The 18801-nt window shown below is 36.6% G+C and overlaps 1 protein-coding gene across 1 annotated transcript in view; it reads right to left on the bottom strand.

Annotated features, from left to right (window-relative positions):
• The window catches only part of LOC103181072 (catenin alpha-3), a 245557-nt gene that overhangs the window by 107944 nt on the left and 118812 nt on the right, over nt 1–18801 (bottom strand). Inside the window, exons 8-9 of the mRNA XM_007897286.2 lie at nt 5690–5767; nt 741–893 (exon numbers count right to left, since the gene is read on the bottom strand). Coding sequence (XP_007895477.2) covers nt 741–893; nt 5690–5767 — 231 coding nt within the window. The remainder of the gene's footprint in view (nt 1–740; nt 894–5689; nt 5768–18801) is intronic.

The raw sequence follows: 18801 nt of genomic DNA, 5'->3' as shown, positions 1-18801 counted from the left end.
GAGGAGTTAAATAATTAAATAAAACACTGATAAAATTAATTCCATATTAACTATGATAGGGGAAAGCCACATTCATTTCAGCAACAACAAATGATCCCATATGTAATTTATGATTGTCATTCTAAAACATTGTTTCCATATTAAGAAATTATATGAAGTCAAGATTTAAACTTAATGGTCTGAAAGTTAACTATCATATAAACATAGATGAAAGAAAAATATGCAAGTATGCACCTACAAATATGCACGCTTTGAGATGTCTTCCTAACATTAAGGCGCTAAATCAAATGTGAGGATAGATTTTACTCTCCAAGTGATTCAACATTCCAGAAGCTTAAAAAGCTATGTTCCTTATGTGTTTATTCTAGTGCAGTCAAAATATTGATGATCTTTATCCTGTAACTATTATTTTCATTCAGTTGGAATGAATGGTCCTCAGAAGTCTTGAAAGATTCCTTGAATTAGTTAACAATAAAAACTACATTGAAACGTGTTTCTTTTACAAATAAAGAAAGCAGTGACATTGAAAACATTACATTGCTAAAAGGAAATACAAACTGAACTCCTAAGGTTTGGGCCAAAATATAACTAAGTATTGTAATCTAGACATTCTACATAGGGTTCGCTTCATAGTATTTTATAAATGCAGCAGTTATAAGATTGAAACACTCTAAGCAGAATCATCCAAGAGTTTACTTTTTTAAAATTATAAAAAGAAGATTTGATGCTTCATCACGTACCTCTATAAGCTTGTTAGTATGCTCTCTGAATATAGTTCCATATTCCTGTATATCTTTTTCCTTTCCACTTCTTGCAGCTTCAATAAGAACCAGAAGAGGCACGGTAGTATCCAAGAAGGAGTCAGAGACATGGTCTATAATCGCCTTCCTCAACTGATGAAATTTAAAACCAAGTTATAAAACTTTTTGATGCAAATAAAATGTTTTATTGATAAAAACACACATTTCCTTGTATCTTAAAATATTGCTAATATGTAAAATGTACCACTTAAGGAGCTCTATTCAACTTAAAATATGCCCTAATGGAGAAGGCAACCTGACCAAGTTGCAACCCGCAAAATTCTTGAAGTACACATTCTCAGTACTCTCAGAGACAGATATCGACGTGAGTTGGAAGGTCACACGCAAAGACTGATTTCCTGTCTGGGTTGATTGGATGGCCAGATTAATTTTAGAGTGAAAATTGTGCAACCAAAAATGTTACAATCTCCTGAAGTGTCCAAAATAATGCAATTTTACATTATTGAACCAACCTGGGAATACTTTAATATAACATTCACACAATATATTGTCCTCTTAAATTAGATTTTATCCCTTGCTTTATTTTAAGAACAAATTGGCTCTGCAATCATGTTTCCACTGTTCCCTATGGCACAGATGTCATGACTTATTGGCATGTCCATCTTTCTTGCTAATCTAGCCAGAGTTGAAACAAGCTTTGGTAGAAGAGCAATGGAGGAACTGCATCACTTTCTTCTATGCTCTTTCAAATTTTTTTGAATGGATGAAGGTACATTACACATGCACTAAGTTTGTCCTCTCCAGTTGTGTTCAGACCACCTATTTGGTTCTCCCAGCCATTTCTTTGTTTGTTTTCTCTGACAATACTGATCAGCATGCCTAGCCTCTGGCAGTAACCTCTTTTGTACACTGTTCTATTCATTAATGCTCCATGCCATTAGAATTATTTTAAAAAAATGATAGTGACAGTTTTTATCAGAACAGAGGATGCATCCAGGTTATCTCAATCTTTTTGATAGAAGCAAGAAATCATACTTATAAGAGATGTGAAATAGGAGCAATTTTGTTTCATCCACATTCAACAGAATAATTGGAAATTCCCTATTCAGGCCACCTTAGACATAACAGGTTGACCCAAATGCAGCCAGAGCCCAAGGCTATCCGGTATTCGAATTGTGTCACCTAAATAATTTGTAAAAACACTAACTGTGCTTGAGGGAAAGCTTTCATAATTAAAGCAACATTCAATAGCTTAGTGATTATTCTATTTCGCCTTTTTCATAGTAAAATGTTATGAAAAGAATGGACCTGACTGTATTGTGATTTAAAGGATTCTATCTTGGTTTGATTTGAAGCAACTTGATTCTGCTATGATTTAAACCGATACATAGCTCACAGGAGCAACTATGCTCTCCTGCAATAATGTAGGAGCAATAACCAGGTTACGGTACATTAAACGTAGACAGAGGTTTAAGAAGAGCAAAGTAAACTGTGATTTGCAAAACTGTTTTTACCACAGCAGCTTATGAAGTCACAAATAGCTCTGTAACTAAAACAAGGAAAGTTTGCCTGCAGCTTTTCGAATTGCTACTCCTGTGTATTTACTAGCAGCTCCTGTGGCCATAAAAGAAAACCAATTTGTGGAACAGTCAAGTGTTCCAAAACATAAAATAGGCTTTGAAATACACATCTTTAAAATTACAGTGTTTGAATACTTGAATAAAATCACTGAAATTAATCTGAAGGCAAAAACAATTATTCAAGGTCTACAAATATCTTAGACAGAGCAAATATAGCTTATATGTATGCAATCAAACACATTTAATACTTAAAATATCAGACTGAATTACCAAGTGAATTGTGTTGAGAATATTTTGCATACTGAAATAACATTATAGAGGAGCATTATTAGAGTGTTTAATATGGGTTTATGCAGGAGGAAACAAGAAGTCACATCTTGGATAATCTTGGACAGTTACTTTGCAAGCCTGCTTTCTCCCTCCCCCACCCTGGTTATGGTTAAATGTCACGTATTAAGCAGATGGTCTCAAAGTTTTGGTCTGTGCTGAGTCAGGTGGGTGAGCAGTTGGAATATTATTCCTACTTTGTTTTCCTTGTATATCAACTTGCATATATATAATAGAGCACCGTTTGTCTTTCGGAGCATTTATTGAGATATGGTTCCTCATGTGCAAACTCCCTCAAATATTTCACCCAAAGTTACGGTTATTCATGAACTGTAAAAGTGAGTGTTAGAATGTTGTAACTAATGATATGTTAACTACTTTTGTTCAAAATGTCTACTGTTTTGCAAGGGAAAAAATCCTCCAATTATCATTCAGTTCAAAATATTATTTTGAAATTAGCTTGCATTCCTATTTAGATTATTTATGGATAAACGTAATGGTAATGATCATTTGCAAATCTTTGCTACAAAAAGGCAATTATGGAACAAGAAAATGTCAATTGTAATTTCTAGCGGCATTGACTGAGTGTCTAGTTAAAACAATTAATTTAATTGTATTACTTATCTCAATACACCAACAGTGTCACCCTCTGTCTAAGGTCTGCTGTGCTAATTTCCCTGTCCACAAGACAAATGGCATCCTGAATTCTTGAAGTAGTTGAGCTAAAGCTCAAAACCACATGGAATCCTTTGTAAATTTGAGTCCCATAAGAAAACTGCCAGAATTTGATTGATGGAGGGTCCATTGAGACAATGCTAACCAAATACACTTACACTGAGAACCAAAGGGAATTAATAAAAAGAAAAATACATCAATGTTTGAAACCTGAAACAAAAATAGAAATGCAGCCCAAGTCAATCCATCTCTGTTTCATAGGCTGATATCATTTTGTGTGTGACTTTTCATCGAAATAGGAGACATAAAAATTAATACTTCAAACATGAAGCATTTGTTTCCAGACATGGAATCTCTATCTTTGATAAAAGAAACAAGACTTTCCAAATGCAGCAACTCGATCATCTGCAAGGTGAATAATCAAGGCCCACAGTGAAGCTATGCAAAAATTACTTAAAAACAAGAATAACCTATAGTTAAAAGTTTCAGGATCATTTCACACAGTTGTCAGCCTATACAACAGTGATACTGCAAAAGTCTAAAAAATTTCAACTAATGGCTTTGTTCAATTTGTTTCACCTAATGGGTCTTCAGAGCACAGATTACCTTGAAGTCAAGCTGATATCACAGCTAGCCTAATAGGTGCTGAGATTCATGAATATTTTATTTTAATTAAGCAAAGCTTGCAACTTTAAAAAATAGCACAATGTGATTAGATTTTTTAAATTTTTTTCCATATAAAAAAATACCACAAATAGTGGTAGAAATGAGTATTTTTAACGTAATATTCCTGTATCCTGTCATATGTTTTAAATCACTTAAACACTTATTTGCTTGTTTGTTAGATTGTTTTTAAATCAGTTCATTATTTTTTTATAGTCATGAATAAAGTGAGTATCCAGCACCCCTATGTGGAAATTAGGTTGAATGGCTGTCTTTAAAATTAGTGAAGAATCAAGCAAAACATACATTTCCAAATTTGGATGTAAAAATTAATATCTAGGTTCTTCTTCAGGGTCAAAATGTGGAAGTCAATGAAAGCTGAAAGGATTAAAGTATGTGCTTGGCTACTTTCCAAGAATACGAATTGAAATTTCATAGCTGATAAATACCAACTTACTAAGGAGCACATTTCTGCTGTTTACCAACAGTGCTTTCAATGAGAAAGCTTTATCTCCCCATTGAATTCCCAAGCATTTGGAACGTTATTAGGTTGATTTGCTGTGTCAAACCAGTCAGGGTTTTGCTGGATTACTGAACGTGTTTGATGCAACAATGATTTATAACATCTAAAACAGATAGCAATGCCAATGTAAATTGTTCAGCTTTATCTCATTTGAATGACTCATTTGGATCATGAAGAAGCCCAATTAGTCGCATATTCGTGTTCAATGTTAATTTCCAAGTATTCAAATCCTTTGTTGGCCCTTCACAGGGAAAGTCAGATCAAGTAGTCTTAGTGATTGATGGGCTATGACCATAGTTTTAGATTTGGTGAAATTGGGTTTCAGCAGAACAACTTGCTAAATTCTTCCTGTACAGACCTTGAATAATATAATTACATTACTACCCAAAAATGTGGTATCTCTAAAATATTGTATTGTTTCTCAAAGAGATGGTATTAAAATTGTTTGCAAATTCCCTTCTGCCCCACTAACTTCTGAATAATGGTAGCTTCTGGAAAATGATTGTTCAGATTTACTAATGAGCAAGGTCACTGTGTTCATCCCTGGCAACAAAGTTCCAGACTCCACTTTACGAGATACTACATTTATTTAAGTGATTATCAATTCTTATCATTTATTATTTAAAAATAATAAATTGGTCACTTCAATCCACAACTGTTTGTGGGACACTAATGTGTGCAATTGGCTGCCCGGGTTTCTCAATTCACTTTACAGTATATTCTGTGAAGCTCTCTGAGACATCTTGAAGCCGTGAAAAGGCACTATATCAAATGCAAGAATTATTATTATTATTATTATTATTATTATCCTGTGAAGTTGCATTGAAAAATCCCAATCTGATATCTGAAATGGCTACTAACCCTGCTCCCACACATAAAAGAAAAGAACTAGGCCAGCTGCCATATTTGTAGTTTATCGTCTATGTCTATCATCTTTGGTTTCAAAGTTTGTTGCACAAATACACACAATACTGGTGTAACTATTGAGTCAGTGTTCTATGTTATCGATTATATTTTTTCTACTTTAATAGCCATCACAATAAAATGTGCATTTATAATAAAATACACTGTATTATCATTATTCTGTATACAGTACTCTTTGCAAGAGATCAAAGGATTCTTAAACATTTAACATTCCTATTACAGATAAGATAATTTACCTGTCTCCGAAGGACTCTGGTCTTCTTACACATATTATCAATAGCAGCGTTCACAGAGTGACTTTCTTTATGTCCAGCCTAAAAAGAAATGTACATCTAAATTTCATATCATAACAGAACCCAAATAAAGGAGTTCAGGCCTATATAGGTCAATGACAATACACTTGAACTGACTCATAATTTACATTATCTTATAACATTTCACTAAAAAGAGTGAAACTATAAATATGAAAGGTTCTTCGTACTGCCACATATCCCACAGTAAACAGAAGCCAACTATAAAGGAACTCTGTAATAACACCCTTCAATATTGCACTGCCTTGCTTACTGCAAGGGCCTTCTTTAGACCCCTACAAACCAGTAACACGATAAACAGAGGTGCTGACTTGCTGGTTTTCCAAAACTGGCTGACGTCTGAGATATCAGATCGCAGCTGACATCAATCCTGCATACTATGCACAGGAAGTGACACGGACATTACTTTGTAAAGGAAACATCATCAACAACGATCTGTAATTTTTTCCCCGCCTGTTAATTTGACTGCTGAAACATTGGCCCCAGCCAACCACTCTGTAACAAAGTTTCCCTGTACATATGATCTTTGAGGAATCTTTGTTTGAAGGATAAATAAAGCACCACAATCCTATCAACACACAAGCACCAAGCGGTCAGAACTCTCGTTAAATTCATACTGCTTTCAGGTGGGAAGGAGACATGAAGGTGCATGATGCAAGCAAAATAATTTTCACCTTTGTAAACTATTCACTTCTTATCACCAGGGTGCACTTTCTACTTTGTGTTTACGGCAATTAATGATCACATTTCTAGCCTAAACGCCAGCAGACTGCACCTGGAAATCACTATTTAAATTGGTTAGTTACACTAGTGAAGAAAACACAAGCGGCACATAGTCAGATTCATTATCTGCAGTATTACCTGGTGAGAGCAACAAAAACCAGGCTGACATGCATCAAAATGAAATCTATGGGAGCTGCAGCTTCTATTATGAATAACAGGCTTTCAAAAAGATTCCATAATACTATCAGAAAAGGAATAGTTCACCAGCAGACAACACTTGTCTATGATTGTTCCATCCCAAGAGCTATAAACACACAGAGGGTAACTGAACAAAATCAAAACAGTTTTTTTTGCCCTTTAAACATTTAAGCACCCCTCATCTGAATAATTGCCCGCCTCTTGCTTGGCATGGTTTACTTCACTTTAAGAAGAAAAAAGCACATCTGGAGAAAAATATTCTGCCTCCAGCAATACACACACAGTTGCATCCCTTCTTCCACAATATTCTAACATACAAAGGGTGATTCAATCTATAATGTAGGCAGAAAATTCAATCTTTCTTCCTCACTAGAGACACTGAACTAATTTTAAAAATGAGATGCTCAGGCTCTTAATAAGAAGCTACTTCATCTGAGGGTTTTTAGGCCCAGAGCTGAGTAAAGCACTTACCAACCATTAAGCCAAACTAGAAAACTTAGCCCCTGACTTTCCAAATCATTACACAGTATTAATTGATCACCTTTGAAATAAAACCCAATGAATTGTTAAAAGGAGATCAGTTGATATTGACATCTTGAAACTGACTTTCCTCTTGCCAGTAAAAACAGTCAAAAACATTAGTTAAAGTGCATTTTCAAAGGAATGCCATAGAAACTGCTTGAGTCTGTGGTACTCCTAACTGCTGAATGGGTGAAATCCAATTTTCTTAGTGTCAAAGAAAGTGTAGCAGCTAAATATGGGACACCTCCAATAATGAGATTTGAATGTTGGTAACAATCCGATTGGTATAAAATAGGAAAAAAAACATGAATTGAACTGTGGAATTCTTTGAGCATTTGGCTTTCAGGTCATCGGGTTGTCGTTGATGTCACTTCCAGCACAGACTGGACAGATTTCTGTGCATCTACACATAAGTAGGAAGCCAGCCAATCTATACCAAAAGCCAGAGGTAGACTACTGGTCCACAGGACACATTATAAGTGAACTTGTGCTCCAGTAAGGCACATTTTAACCCGATTAAAAGATTATTGGTAAGCACACGTATTACATCAAGGACAAAATGAACTATGTTGATATATAGATGTGCATATTAAAAACTGGACGAAATCTAAGAAATGTCTTTATGTTAAATTTAAATATGTGTTCTCCGCTTGCCATGTTAAAGGGTAGGTCATCTCCATTATCTTAGAGTAATGGTAGAATATTTCCCATATAGTTAATCTACATGTGCACAGTTAGTCCTAAAATGTTTAAAATTAAATTGCAAAATGTAAATGGACTTTCCAGATTGAATCACATCAAAACTCCATTGTGGACAGTACACTAAACCCAATTTTAAGATTGTCAGGATGCTATTGATTTCTCAATAGCTCCAGTTTTGAATTAAACAGACTTGGCCGGTCCAAATCCCTGATACCTTTCACATTAAAAACACAGTTAGACAAGTTTCACAAGTTGTCTTCCAGTCACCACATGCATTTTATTTAATTTCACTCAGAAATTCCAGGAAGAGGAACCATTAATGGTGGGATATCTTTATTGCCACACACAATACTTTGTTTTGATCAGTGTGGACATGATCCAGATTGTGTCACTGTCCCAGTTAAGGGAATCATGAACTCATAAATAGAGGTATGGAAGCATACAGATTGAAATTACGAATTATAAATCACACTGGATCACCATTGCATACCGATCACAATTTTTCAGTCCATTTAAGATTAAAAAAGTAATTAGTATGCTTTGGTTCTCTGAATTTGTAATGCAAACTAAGCATTCAGAGTAATCATAGGTGTAAATAACCCGATGATTAACTTAAGTATGCCAATGACTACATTAGCATACAAAATGCTTAGATCTTTAAATTAATCTATAAATCCCATTTCACCTGTTTCTGTAACATGAATTAATTTAACACTTATTTATTTTACTCCTTAAGCTTCCCAGTAAGAATTAAATCTCAAAGGAACTTTTCTAATCACCCATGCAGCCCCTTATATTGTATTCACCACTTCTTATTAAATCTGGAATAACAATGTTCAGCTTCATTTGCTGGGTTGAGCTTGTATTGCCAGGTCGAGCTTGTATTACTGGGTTTATTTTATATTGCTCACTTTGGTAGCAGCATCAATAAGGTGCATTGTTTCCACACCACCAACTCCCAAGGTGGGCCTTATCCTCCCCTCCAGGGACAATAACAAGCTATCCGTGGTTCTAGTTTTAATGTCATAGCATAATCTGGGTACAGAAATAGCTTCTGGTCATTCTCATGGATTTGTACCATCATGATATCTCAACATTAATTGCATTAGTTGAAATTAATTAATATTTTAGCAAACGGTACAAAATTCCTGCCAAAACAAGTCATAATTAGGACCATTTACAATTTCTGGCACAAATTTAACACAATAATTTCATTTCAATGACCTAAGCGGACCAATTTAATAAATTACTGGTTTGTATCGAGGGGATTTTGGGATGCAGTGGATCAAATTAATGTTATCATTTTGTGGATAGGTGGTACTGGCAGTACAGCCTTGCTGTAATCAAGCTCTGATTTATACTTGCTGAATGTATCATTTAAAATGAGGGTGTACACAATGCTTATGTACTGAATTGTCCATAAATGGTAACGCAATGGTCTTGGTGCAATAAGAAACATTCCAGGAATGACATTGCCAGATTATTCTCAAACATGTATGTGGAAGAAATAAGTTTGTTTCAATTGGCACAAGGGATACATGCATATGTTGCCAACATGATCCACGGGATAAATGAGCACAACATTCCACTAATTCCAAGAACCATTACTGTTTCATCAGGAGGAATAACAGCCACCATGCCAAAGGATCTATCTAATCTACATATAAAATCAGATCAAAGAACTGGCATGAGAGGAATGAACTGGAATTCAACAAGCAGAAAAATACTGCAAGCAATTTGAATCGTAAGAAATATAATAATAATATTAACATTTAATATAGCGCCTACTACATTGTTTCAAAATGCTTCACAGGATTGTACTATAAAGTGTAGAGACTGTGTATTTGTAGGTAAAATATAGAAATGACTGTAGTTATTGTGTATTCTGAGATAGTAACTGTAAACAAATAGCTAACATTGTAAACAAGAAAAGGTGAGAATGTCTGTTAGCTGAGCTGGTAAAGCCAATGCTTAGTGTGAAAATGAGTGATATAGAACAGACGAAGAAGAACTCAGTTTGATCTTGCCATGTGGTGAGTTGGTTGATCTCAGCAGGAACAGTAGTGCTGCAATTAGTCTCAGTACCCATGGCTAATTGCAGAGAAATTAGCCACAATTCAGAATCCTGATCACGTTCCAATGGCCTTTGCTGGAAAATGTGTGTGTGAGAACTTCTAGTTGAAGATAATATCAGGAATAAGATAGGCTCAAACATAGTGAATATGGTTGAGGTACTGAAGGTATGGGGACAGCATATACAAGAATGGGAGGGACTTGGAAATCTATGTAGAAAAAAAACTGTACAAAACCTGCAATGTCACTGTAATTCTGTACATCTGATCAACTTGTCATCTCTTGTGACACAGATAAAGTCATGAGCAGCTTCATCCTGTTGATCTGACTTTACTAAAAACTCCTGCATGTTCAACATGCTCCAGAGAAAGCTCTCTTGGAAGATATAGCATGATAAAGAGTCATCTTTCTGTGTGTCTTATCTTTGATGGTTGTTAATAATTCTATTATCACAGGATTTAATGCTCTCTTGTACCTCATCATTACCCTACAAGATAGTTGCAGCTTCTTGGAGGGATACAAAAGAATTGAATGAAGATCACTAGTCAGGAAGAAATTATTAAATTCATGATATTAGATTAAATGTATGTGGAGACAGTGAATTCAGGTACCAGAGAGAAATAAAATTGATGCAATTTAAATAATGCTGAAAATATTCATTTTGGAATTCATCCACATGTAATTTTCATTTTACAAAGTGTTATTAGCAGGTTGATTAATACTACAGAACACTTTTAAGCAGGAGCATTTTGCAACATCCTGACCTTCTACTGTTATGGAAACTGATCGATTCAAGTTGCATAAACTGATTACATTCATATTATTCATCTCTTTCAGCATTTTAAGGAATTCTGTCAACTAAATACTTTGAGTCCTATTATGATGTCCATTTCTCTTCTTTGACACTCTTCCAATCAAGATTGCTTTTGATGTTTAGGTATTCCAAATGTTGCTTTCTGAACAATAACCCACAGTTAAAATAACATGTTTAATCAAATATCTTCAAGTGTCATTTGAGTACTTTATTGGTTCAATTAATCCTGTTTTAATTCTAACATCACTTATGTATCTAACGACTCTGCAACCATTTAATTTCCTGTGCTGTTGTATGTTGCTTGCAATTTTAGGCAACCTTTGGAATGCTAGGGAAGTGTTCATTTGTTGGAATGCTGCTAGATTTTGGGGTTCATCAGTGATTACTACTTATTTACTCCTTCCATTTCTATTGTTAAACATGAAAATCATTCAGAAATTGACCAGATCCATGATTTGGATCCAACAATAATTGATAATTTAGATTTCCTGAAGTAGCAAATGGTAGGACAGTGCCTTTGTGCTCACCTGAACCACAAAGAAGGCAGAACATAATTTAATAAATTGTGCAATCAAAAATGGGATAGTGAAGTTGCGAGAAGGGCAGTGGTAAAATAAAACTAAGTACAGTATTAGTAGTAGATTTTAAGAAGGATTTTCAAACAGAAGTCTGCAATTGCTCAAAATGACAACTTTGGCTGACAAATAAAAACCTTTTGCTTTGAAACTAATATATACCTATAATGTTATTTTCTATGACATTGTAATACACTTAGGATATTTTTAATTCTTAAACATCTTGTCTGTATGCAATATTTGGCTTTGCAAAGAGAGGTTAGCAGAATGGCACACGAGTACATAAAACACAGGGTACAGAACAATTAGTATAGGATAATTGTTAACCTCTCGGGCACACACTTGGCAAAGGCTGATGAGCATAACTGAAATTTCCAGATCACAGGGGATAAGTATTTCACTGAAGAGAGTTGTAACTAGTTTGTTATGAATCGTAATGATACCGGGAAAATGTAAATATTGCAACAGCTGTATAGAGCGTTAGGCAGACCCCATCTGGAGTACTGCATTCAGTTTTGGGCACTGCACTTCAGGAGAGATATATTGGCCCTGAAGGACTGAATGGCCTACTCCTATGCCTAGGTTCATACGTTCACATGTAGCCCCTGTGTTTTTTTAAATTGACAGCATCCTACAAAACTCTGAAAAATATTTTCTCCGTTAATAGGATTAAGACTAATTGGTCTATAATTCCTTGATTTCTGCTTATTATTTTCATGGGCATTAAACAAGATAGTCCTCCGATACAACCTTATATTTAGGAAATTTCCAAATGGTGAGAAACTAAGAACTGTAGATTTGGGTGTCTACGTACATAAATCACTAAAAACAAGCTCACCGGTACAATAAGTTATCAAAAAGGCTAAGGGGATGTTGGCCTTTATCTCAAGAGGGCTAGAATATAAATGAGAGGCAATGATGCTTCAACTGCATAGAGCCTGGGTCAGACCCCATCTGGACTACTATGTTCAGTTTCGGGCACCTCAGGTAAAATATAATGGCTCTGGAGGGGGTGCAGCGCAGATTCACCAGAATGATACCAGGGCTAAAAGGGTTAAATTATGAGGACAGGTTGTATAAACGTAGTCTCTATTCCCTTGAGGTTGAAGGGTGATCTGATTGAGGTTTTTAAAAGAGTAAAGGGATTCGATAGGATAGCTTCAGAGAAACAATTTCCTCTGGTGAGCGAATCCAGAACAAGTGGGCATAATCTTAAAATTAGAGCTAGGCCATTTAGGAGTGAAATCAGGAGGCAGTTTTCACCCATCTGGAACTCTTTGCCCCAAGAGGCTGTGGATGCTGGATCCACATTTTCAAGATTGAGGTGGATAGAAGTTTGTTAGGTCAGGATATGAAGGGATATGGGGCAAAGGCGGGTAATTGAAGTTGAGGTACAGATCAGCCATGATCTTATAGAAAGCAGAACAGCTTAAGGGGCTGAATAGAATACTCGTTTTTATGTTTCTGTGTTTCTAAGTTAAAAATATTGTCTGGAATGTCACCTATTTAGCTCTCTGTTCTTTTAGGGTTTTATTGCATCTGGTCCAACTATCCCGTGGATATTTATATTTTGAGTTTGTCTGTAGCGCATGATTTACTGATGTTAACATATGTTATAGATTGTTGAGTTAGTTTAACAACATTTTATATTTGTCCACAGTCATTCTTGAATACATGTAAATAATTCATTTAACATAGACACTGTTTCGCAATTTTCCTGTGGTATTTCTATCTAGCATCCTCCTCAAAGGACTTATACAATCTTTATCCTATGTCTTTGTTATACATAAGTTAAACAAACCATCACTATTTTTATTAACAATCAACTAATTTTACCTCTTAGGCATTCCAATAGTCATATAACTGATTACTAATTTTCCTATAACTACCCGTCCTCATTACTCTTTGGTTTCTTGTATTAAAATGTATTTCCTCATGGCAAATCACTATTGTTGTCTTCCAAGCATATTTTAATGCAGTTTACGTGTTTAAAAAAAACCATCTACTGAAATTATTTTGTCCACAAAATACACAGTCACTTCACTTTACAGTATATTCTGTGAAGTACTTTGAGACTTCTTCAAGACGTGACAACATGCTATATGGAATGCAAAGATTATTATTATTATAAACTAGAGATAGTTATTAACAATAACATTATACCAAGAATCCTGGAATTTGATGTAGTGCTACTGCTACGTCAAAGATATAAATGCTTCAAAACCTGACGCTCTGCTCTCGCTTCAGCCAAACTATCCTTCTATTCCAGGTTAATCCTGGAGGTGAAGGGCAACCCCAGGCTCCTGTTCTCCACCACCAACCGGCTCCTCCGCCCTCCCCGCCACGCCTCACAGATTCTTTCCTCTGAGTCTCACTGTGAGAAAATGCTGGACTTCCTCAAGTACAAAATCAAGGAAATCCGCTCAGCTGCCACTGCCCTCCCAACTTCCACCTCCTCCCTACCCCCACCCCACACTCTGACAATTACCCATCCCTCCTTCCACACCTTTGAACCTGTCAACCCCTCCTCTGTCTTCATCACCATATCCTCCATGAAGCCCACCATCTGCTCCCTGGACCCCATCCCCATCCCTCTCCTTAAATCCCAGCTCCACCTCCTTGCCCCACTACTCGCCGACATCATCAACCTCTCCCTGTCATCTGGCACTGTTCCTCCCACCTCAAAACAGCCATTATCATCCCCACCTTGAAGAAACCTTCCTTTGACCCATCACAGCCATCCAGCTACTGGCTCATCTCAAACCTCCCTTTCCTATCCAAGGTCCTTGAAAGAGTCGTTGCCTCCCGGCTTTGCTCTTTCCTCTCCTCCCACTCCCTCCATGAACCCCTCCAATCGGGTTTCCGTGCTGCCCACAGCATGGCAACTGCTCTGGTCAAGATCACAAACGACATCCTGACCGTGCTCCCTCTGCCTCCTCGTTCTCCTCGACCTCTCTGCTGCCTTTGACACAGTGGACCACTCAATCCTCCTCCACCATCTCTCCTCAACCTTTACATTTCTGTCCTTGACTGTTTCAGGTCCTATCTTTCACACTGCCTCCATTTCGTCTCTGCAAATGGCTTCTCCTCCAGTCCCCACACAGTCTTGTGCGGTGTTCCTCAGGGCTCTGTCCTCGGTCCCCTCTTCTTCACCCTCTACGTGCTCCCCCTTGATGACATCATCCGCAGACATGGGGTAAATTTCCACATGTATGCAGATGACACCCAACTCTATCTCTCTGCCTCCACCCTGAACTCCAGGATTACTGGCGTCCTGACCGACTGCCTGTCCGACATCAAGTTCTGGACGAGGGACAATTTTCTCCAACTCAACGTCAGCAAGACCGAGGCCCTCCTGATTGGCTCGTGCCAGCACCTCCGCACCTCAGGCCCTGGCAGCATCAGCCTCCACGGCTGCACACTCAACCTCACTAAGCCAGTCAGGAACCTGGAGTCTTGTTTGATCCTGAACTGTCCTTTCTCCCCCACATCCACGCCATGACCGGCACTGCCTACCACCACCTCCGCAACATTGTCAGACTCCGCCACTGCCTCACCCCTCAGGCTGCCAAAACCCTTATCCATGCATTTGTCACTTCAAGGCTCGATTACGGAAACTCCCTCCTCATCAGTCTTCCCAACTCTTCCCTTCACAAGCTGTCTTCCTCGCCCTCCCACCTCTCTGCCTTCCCTCACCCCTACATCACCCCTCCCCCATGCTCGGATCCCGACACCTGACTGTTCAGCGCTTTGGGACATCCTCCCGATGTGAACGGCGCTCTATAAATGTAATTTTGTTGATGATGTTGTTGCTTTCACGTAAGGAGGACGTCTCGAAGAGCTTCACAGCATTTACTATAAAGCGACTGTATTTTGCAGCATTCACTACTTGAATATATGGTAAACAGACATGTTAACTGGTTGGCAGATAGCATGCAACAAATTTTATTTGAAACAGTTGTATTCTGATATTTAAGTTGTGAAAATATGAAAAATATTTTGAATGATAAATAGTAATCAAATGTATCTAATATTCTTATTATTTTTGCAGTTTATAAATGATCCCTCTGTTTTATGGTTATTGGTCAGTATAATAATCATTACCCCCAATTTGGGTTAGAAAATATCAAAGCAGAATTATATGTTTGAACAGAAGTAAAATCTCTTAGCTGTGCTTCCAATATTATACTGATCACTTTTGATGTAAAATACTGTATGATGATTGAGAAAAACAAGAATAAAATGGAAAGGGAGACAAATGGCCACCACTGATCATCAGGTGATCTAGCTCAGGAACAGACAATCTTTCTTGGTCAAGTACAGAAAAGTCCAAGTTATTATATTATTTGACATGGTCGGTTGCCATTGGTACACAAGACACAAAAAGAGGTGAAATTATTTTGAGGCTTGTACACCTAAATCTTCCTTTGAATTAAAATATAAATATTGCCTTGTGAAAGCAAGATAGATATTTAAAATATTTACATTATTGGAAGTTAAATTCTTAACAGTAATTATGATTCCTTTAATATATATTGCTCCTTAGGGCTCCCAGATGCCGTCCGGCCTGAAGGGCTCTGTACAAATGCAAATTGTCGTTGTTGAATTAGCTGGTTTTCCATACATACACACTTTAAGGGTTTGCTGCTTTCTTATGAAAGCCTAAATCCTTAATGTTGCGTATAAACCTTAACTCTATCAAGTTGAATTATTGGTTGAATAGTTTATATGTGCATATTAATCATGAGTTTGTGTGTTGAAATTTGCAGCTCACTGTAACCATGGTGATAAAAGTTAATTGTGTTTGCTAGAGATGCTCCTATGTTCAATGAATATTAAAGAACCTCAAATGAGAAAGAGAAAACAGCAGTTTAGAGTTTGGCTGAAAGTTCACTTTCAGGGAATGAAACAAGAGGGATGAGGTCCTACAAACATCCTATTAAGTTACACACCATCTGCCCTGTAGAAGAAAATTTTACTAATTGGCAAAGATTCAATGTTGGTTTATGTAAAATGTTTTTCCATTTTAATCCTTAAAATAAGGCAACAATTTGTTGTAAGATATGTTTTTATAATTTGATTTATTGAACCAGTCAGCTATTGATTCAAAAGAGTCAACCAGACACTGCATTAGAAAGTAATGTGGAATAAAAAACAATCTTATGCTAGCACTTTCACAATGAAACCTATGAGTCTTCAGAATAGTTAACCCCAGTCCAGCAATACAAAGTATCTGACATAAAGGTGTGATGTATTCCCTTTAGTTGCCATTACTTCAATTTGGATTTCTATGCTTGAAATTGGATTTCTGCTTTTAGAAGTAAGTGTTCTCAGTTTCGATAATGACCAATGTTTAAAAGGAGGGCATTGCATTTCTGTACAATATATCGAGAATTCCAGAAAAGGAAAATGGGACAGAAAATAACAAATATAGAGAGAAGGAAAGTGATGCTTTCATCAAAATTTTCTCTGAATAACTGATTATAGAGTGAAATTTTTCATTTCAATAACATCTGATGTACAGTTTATAATTTATATTACAATTTAGAATAAGAATAATCGTTGCATTTGGTATAGTGCCTTATTATGTTGTAAGGATGTCTCAATTACAGGATTTACTGTGAAATTGAGTGATTGTGTATTTGTAGGCAAATGCGGCAACACAGTTGCACACAGCAATGTCCCACAACCAGCCATGAAATGCATGGCTTTTTTTTTATTTCAGGGGATTGTGATTGTTGAGCAGGACACTGGGAGAAACTCTCTTGTCTTATCGAATAGCAACATGGGATCTGTGATGCAGCACATTCCCAGCAATACATTGGAGTGTCATTTTAAACTATGTGAATTCCATGTCCCGATGTGGGAGTTGAACTCACAGCCTTCTGACTCAGTGGCGAGAGGGCCACCACTGAGCCAAGCTGATTTATGCCACATTGGCACACACACCAAAATGTCTATGTAGGTGAGGTCGGGCATGCCTTTAATTTTACCAGCAGTGGTTGAGTTAATGAGGAAATGCACTTATAATCATTTGTGTACATCTTAACTAAAATTGACCAAGTGATTTACCTTAAAATATCTTTTATTGCTGTTAAATCATGTTATTGTTAATCTGGCAAAAAACACTCAAATAAATGGCACATTGTTGCACTTCAAAGCAAATCATTGACCTATATCAAAAGCACTGTATCAAATTTAAATGTCAGCTTGACACATTCGGTAGCGCTGTTGCCTCTGGGTCAGAAGGTTGTGAGTTTAAGTCTTTTCAGGGATTTGGGGCTCATTGTCTTGGCTAACCTGCAGTGTTGGAGCAGCACAGCATTGCTGGAAGTGTTGTTCTTCTGGTCTTCTGATAAGACGTTCAACTGAGCTGCCATCTGCTTATTCAGGTAGATGTTAAGTAATATAGAACATTGTTCCAAAAGAGAAGGGAGTTTCTCTCAGTGTCCTGACCAACATTCCTCCAGTTAAAATGGCTATTCATCTCCTGCCTTTTTGTGTGCAAATTTACTGCAATGTTCACTTACACTCACCATTAACTACTCTGATGTCCTTTGATAAGTTTCAAAGTGATAAAACACCATATTAAATGCAAGAATATGATTATAAGTATGCATATAAAAGGACAACCAAGATGCATGGTTTCAGATGTAATAATGCAATGGAAAATGTGCAAATTGCTGAAATCTAACAACATGTAGCAGTGTGATTTTAAGGTATAGTTATGAATATTATTTAAAATAAAAATAGGCCTCCATTTGTATTATTGTAAAGAAGCAGTTAAACAAAGTATAATAAATATGGATTAATACCAGTCAATTCCATACCCTTTGCCATTTTCATGCCTCAAATTTTTCTGACTATAAGCCATATAATATGTTCAGAGAATAAGCTTACAATTAATGAGAGGGCACATCCAATGATTAATGCAGGCAGGATTTCCAGGTTTGAAAATGCTGATACCTCCTGACCTGTTAGTGACTAGAGTTGTTAAATAAGTCAGTGCATCACATTTTTGGGCATAACATTGCCCTGGCTGTTCTTTATTTTGTATTCTTCCATCGTATATAATAATAACCCTTGTGTATGAAACAATGCTTTTCAGGTCTAATGGATGTCTCAAAGCATTACATAGGATTTGCTGTGAAGTGGATTGACTGTATTTTATGGGTGAAGGCTTGCAAAACACTTCCTTTGTTGCAAGTCATTTCTTCAGAGATCCTGGAATTGTGCGCAGATGCTATAAACTAGCATTTTCACGCTTTCATTCAAATCGCAGGTCTGGGGTCTAACATTGCACCTATGCAAGCTGCACATCAAAGAGTCTTTGGTCTAATGTTCAGCTTGACTTGATACAATTTGCACCTATTTAAGATACACATTAAAAATCCCTAGCTATTAAGTTTTTCTCTGCTCCCTCCCCTCAA

This window comes from Callorhinchus milii, unplaced genomic scaffold, assembly GCF_018977255.1.
Source record: "Callorhinchus milii isolate IMCB2004 unplaced genomic scaffold, IMCB_Cmil_1.0 Scaffold7, whole genome shotgun sequence".
NCBI classification, from domain to species: domain Eukaryota; kingdom Metazoa; phylum Chordata; class Chondrichthyes; order Chimaeriformes; family Callorhinchidae; genus Callorhinchus; species Callorhinchus milii.
Note: the sequence above shows the minus strand (reverse complement) of the source record. Positions and strands in the feature narration are given on the sequence as shown.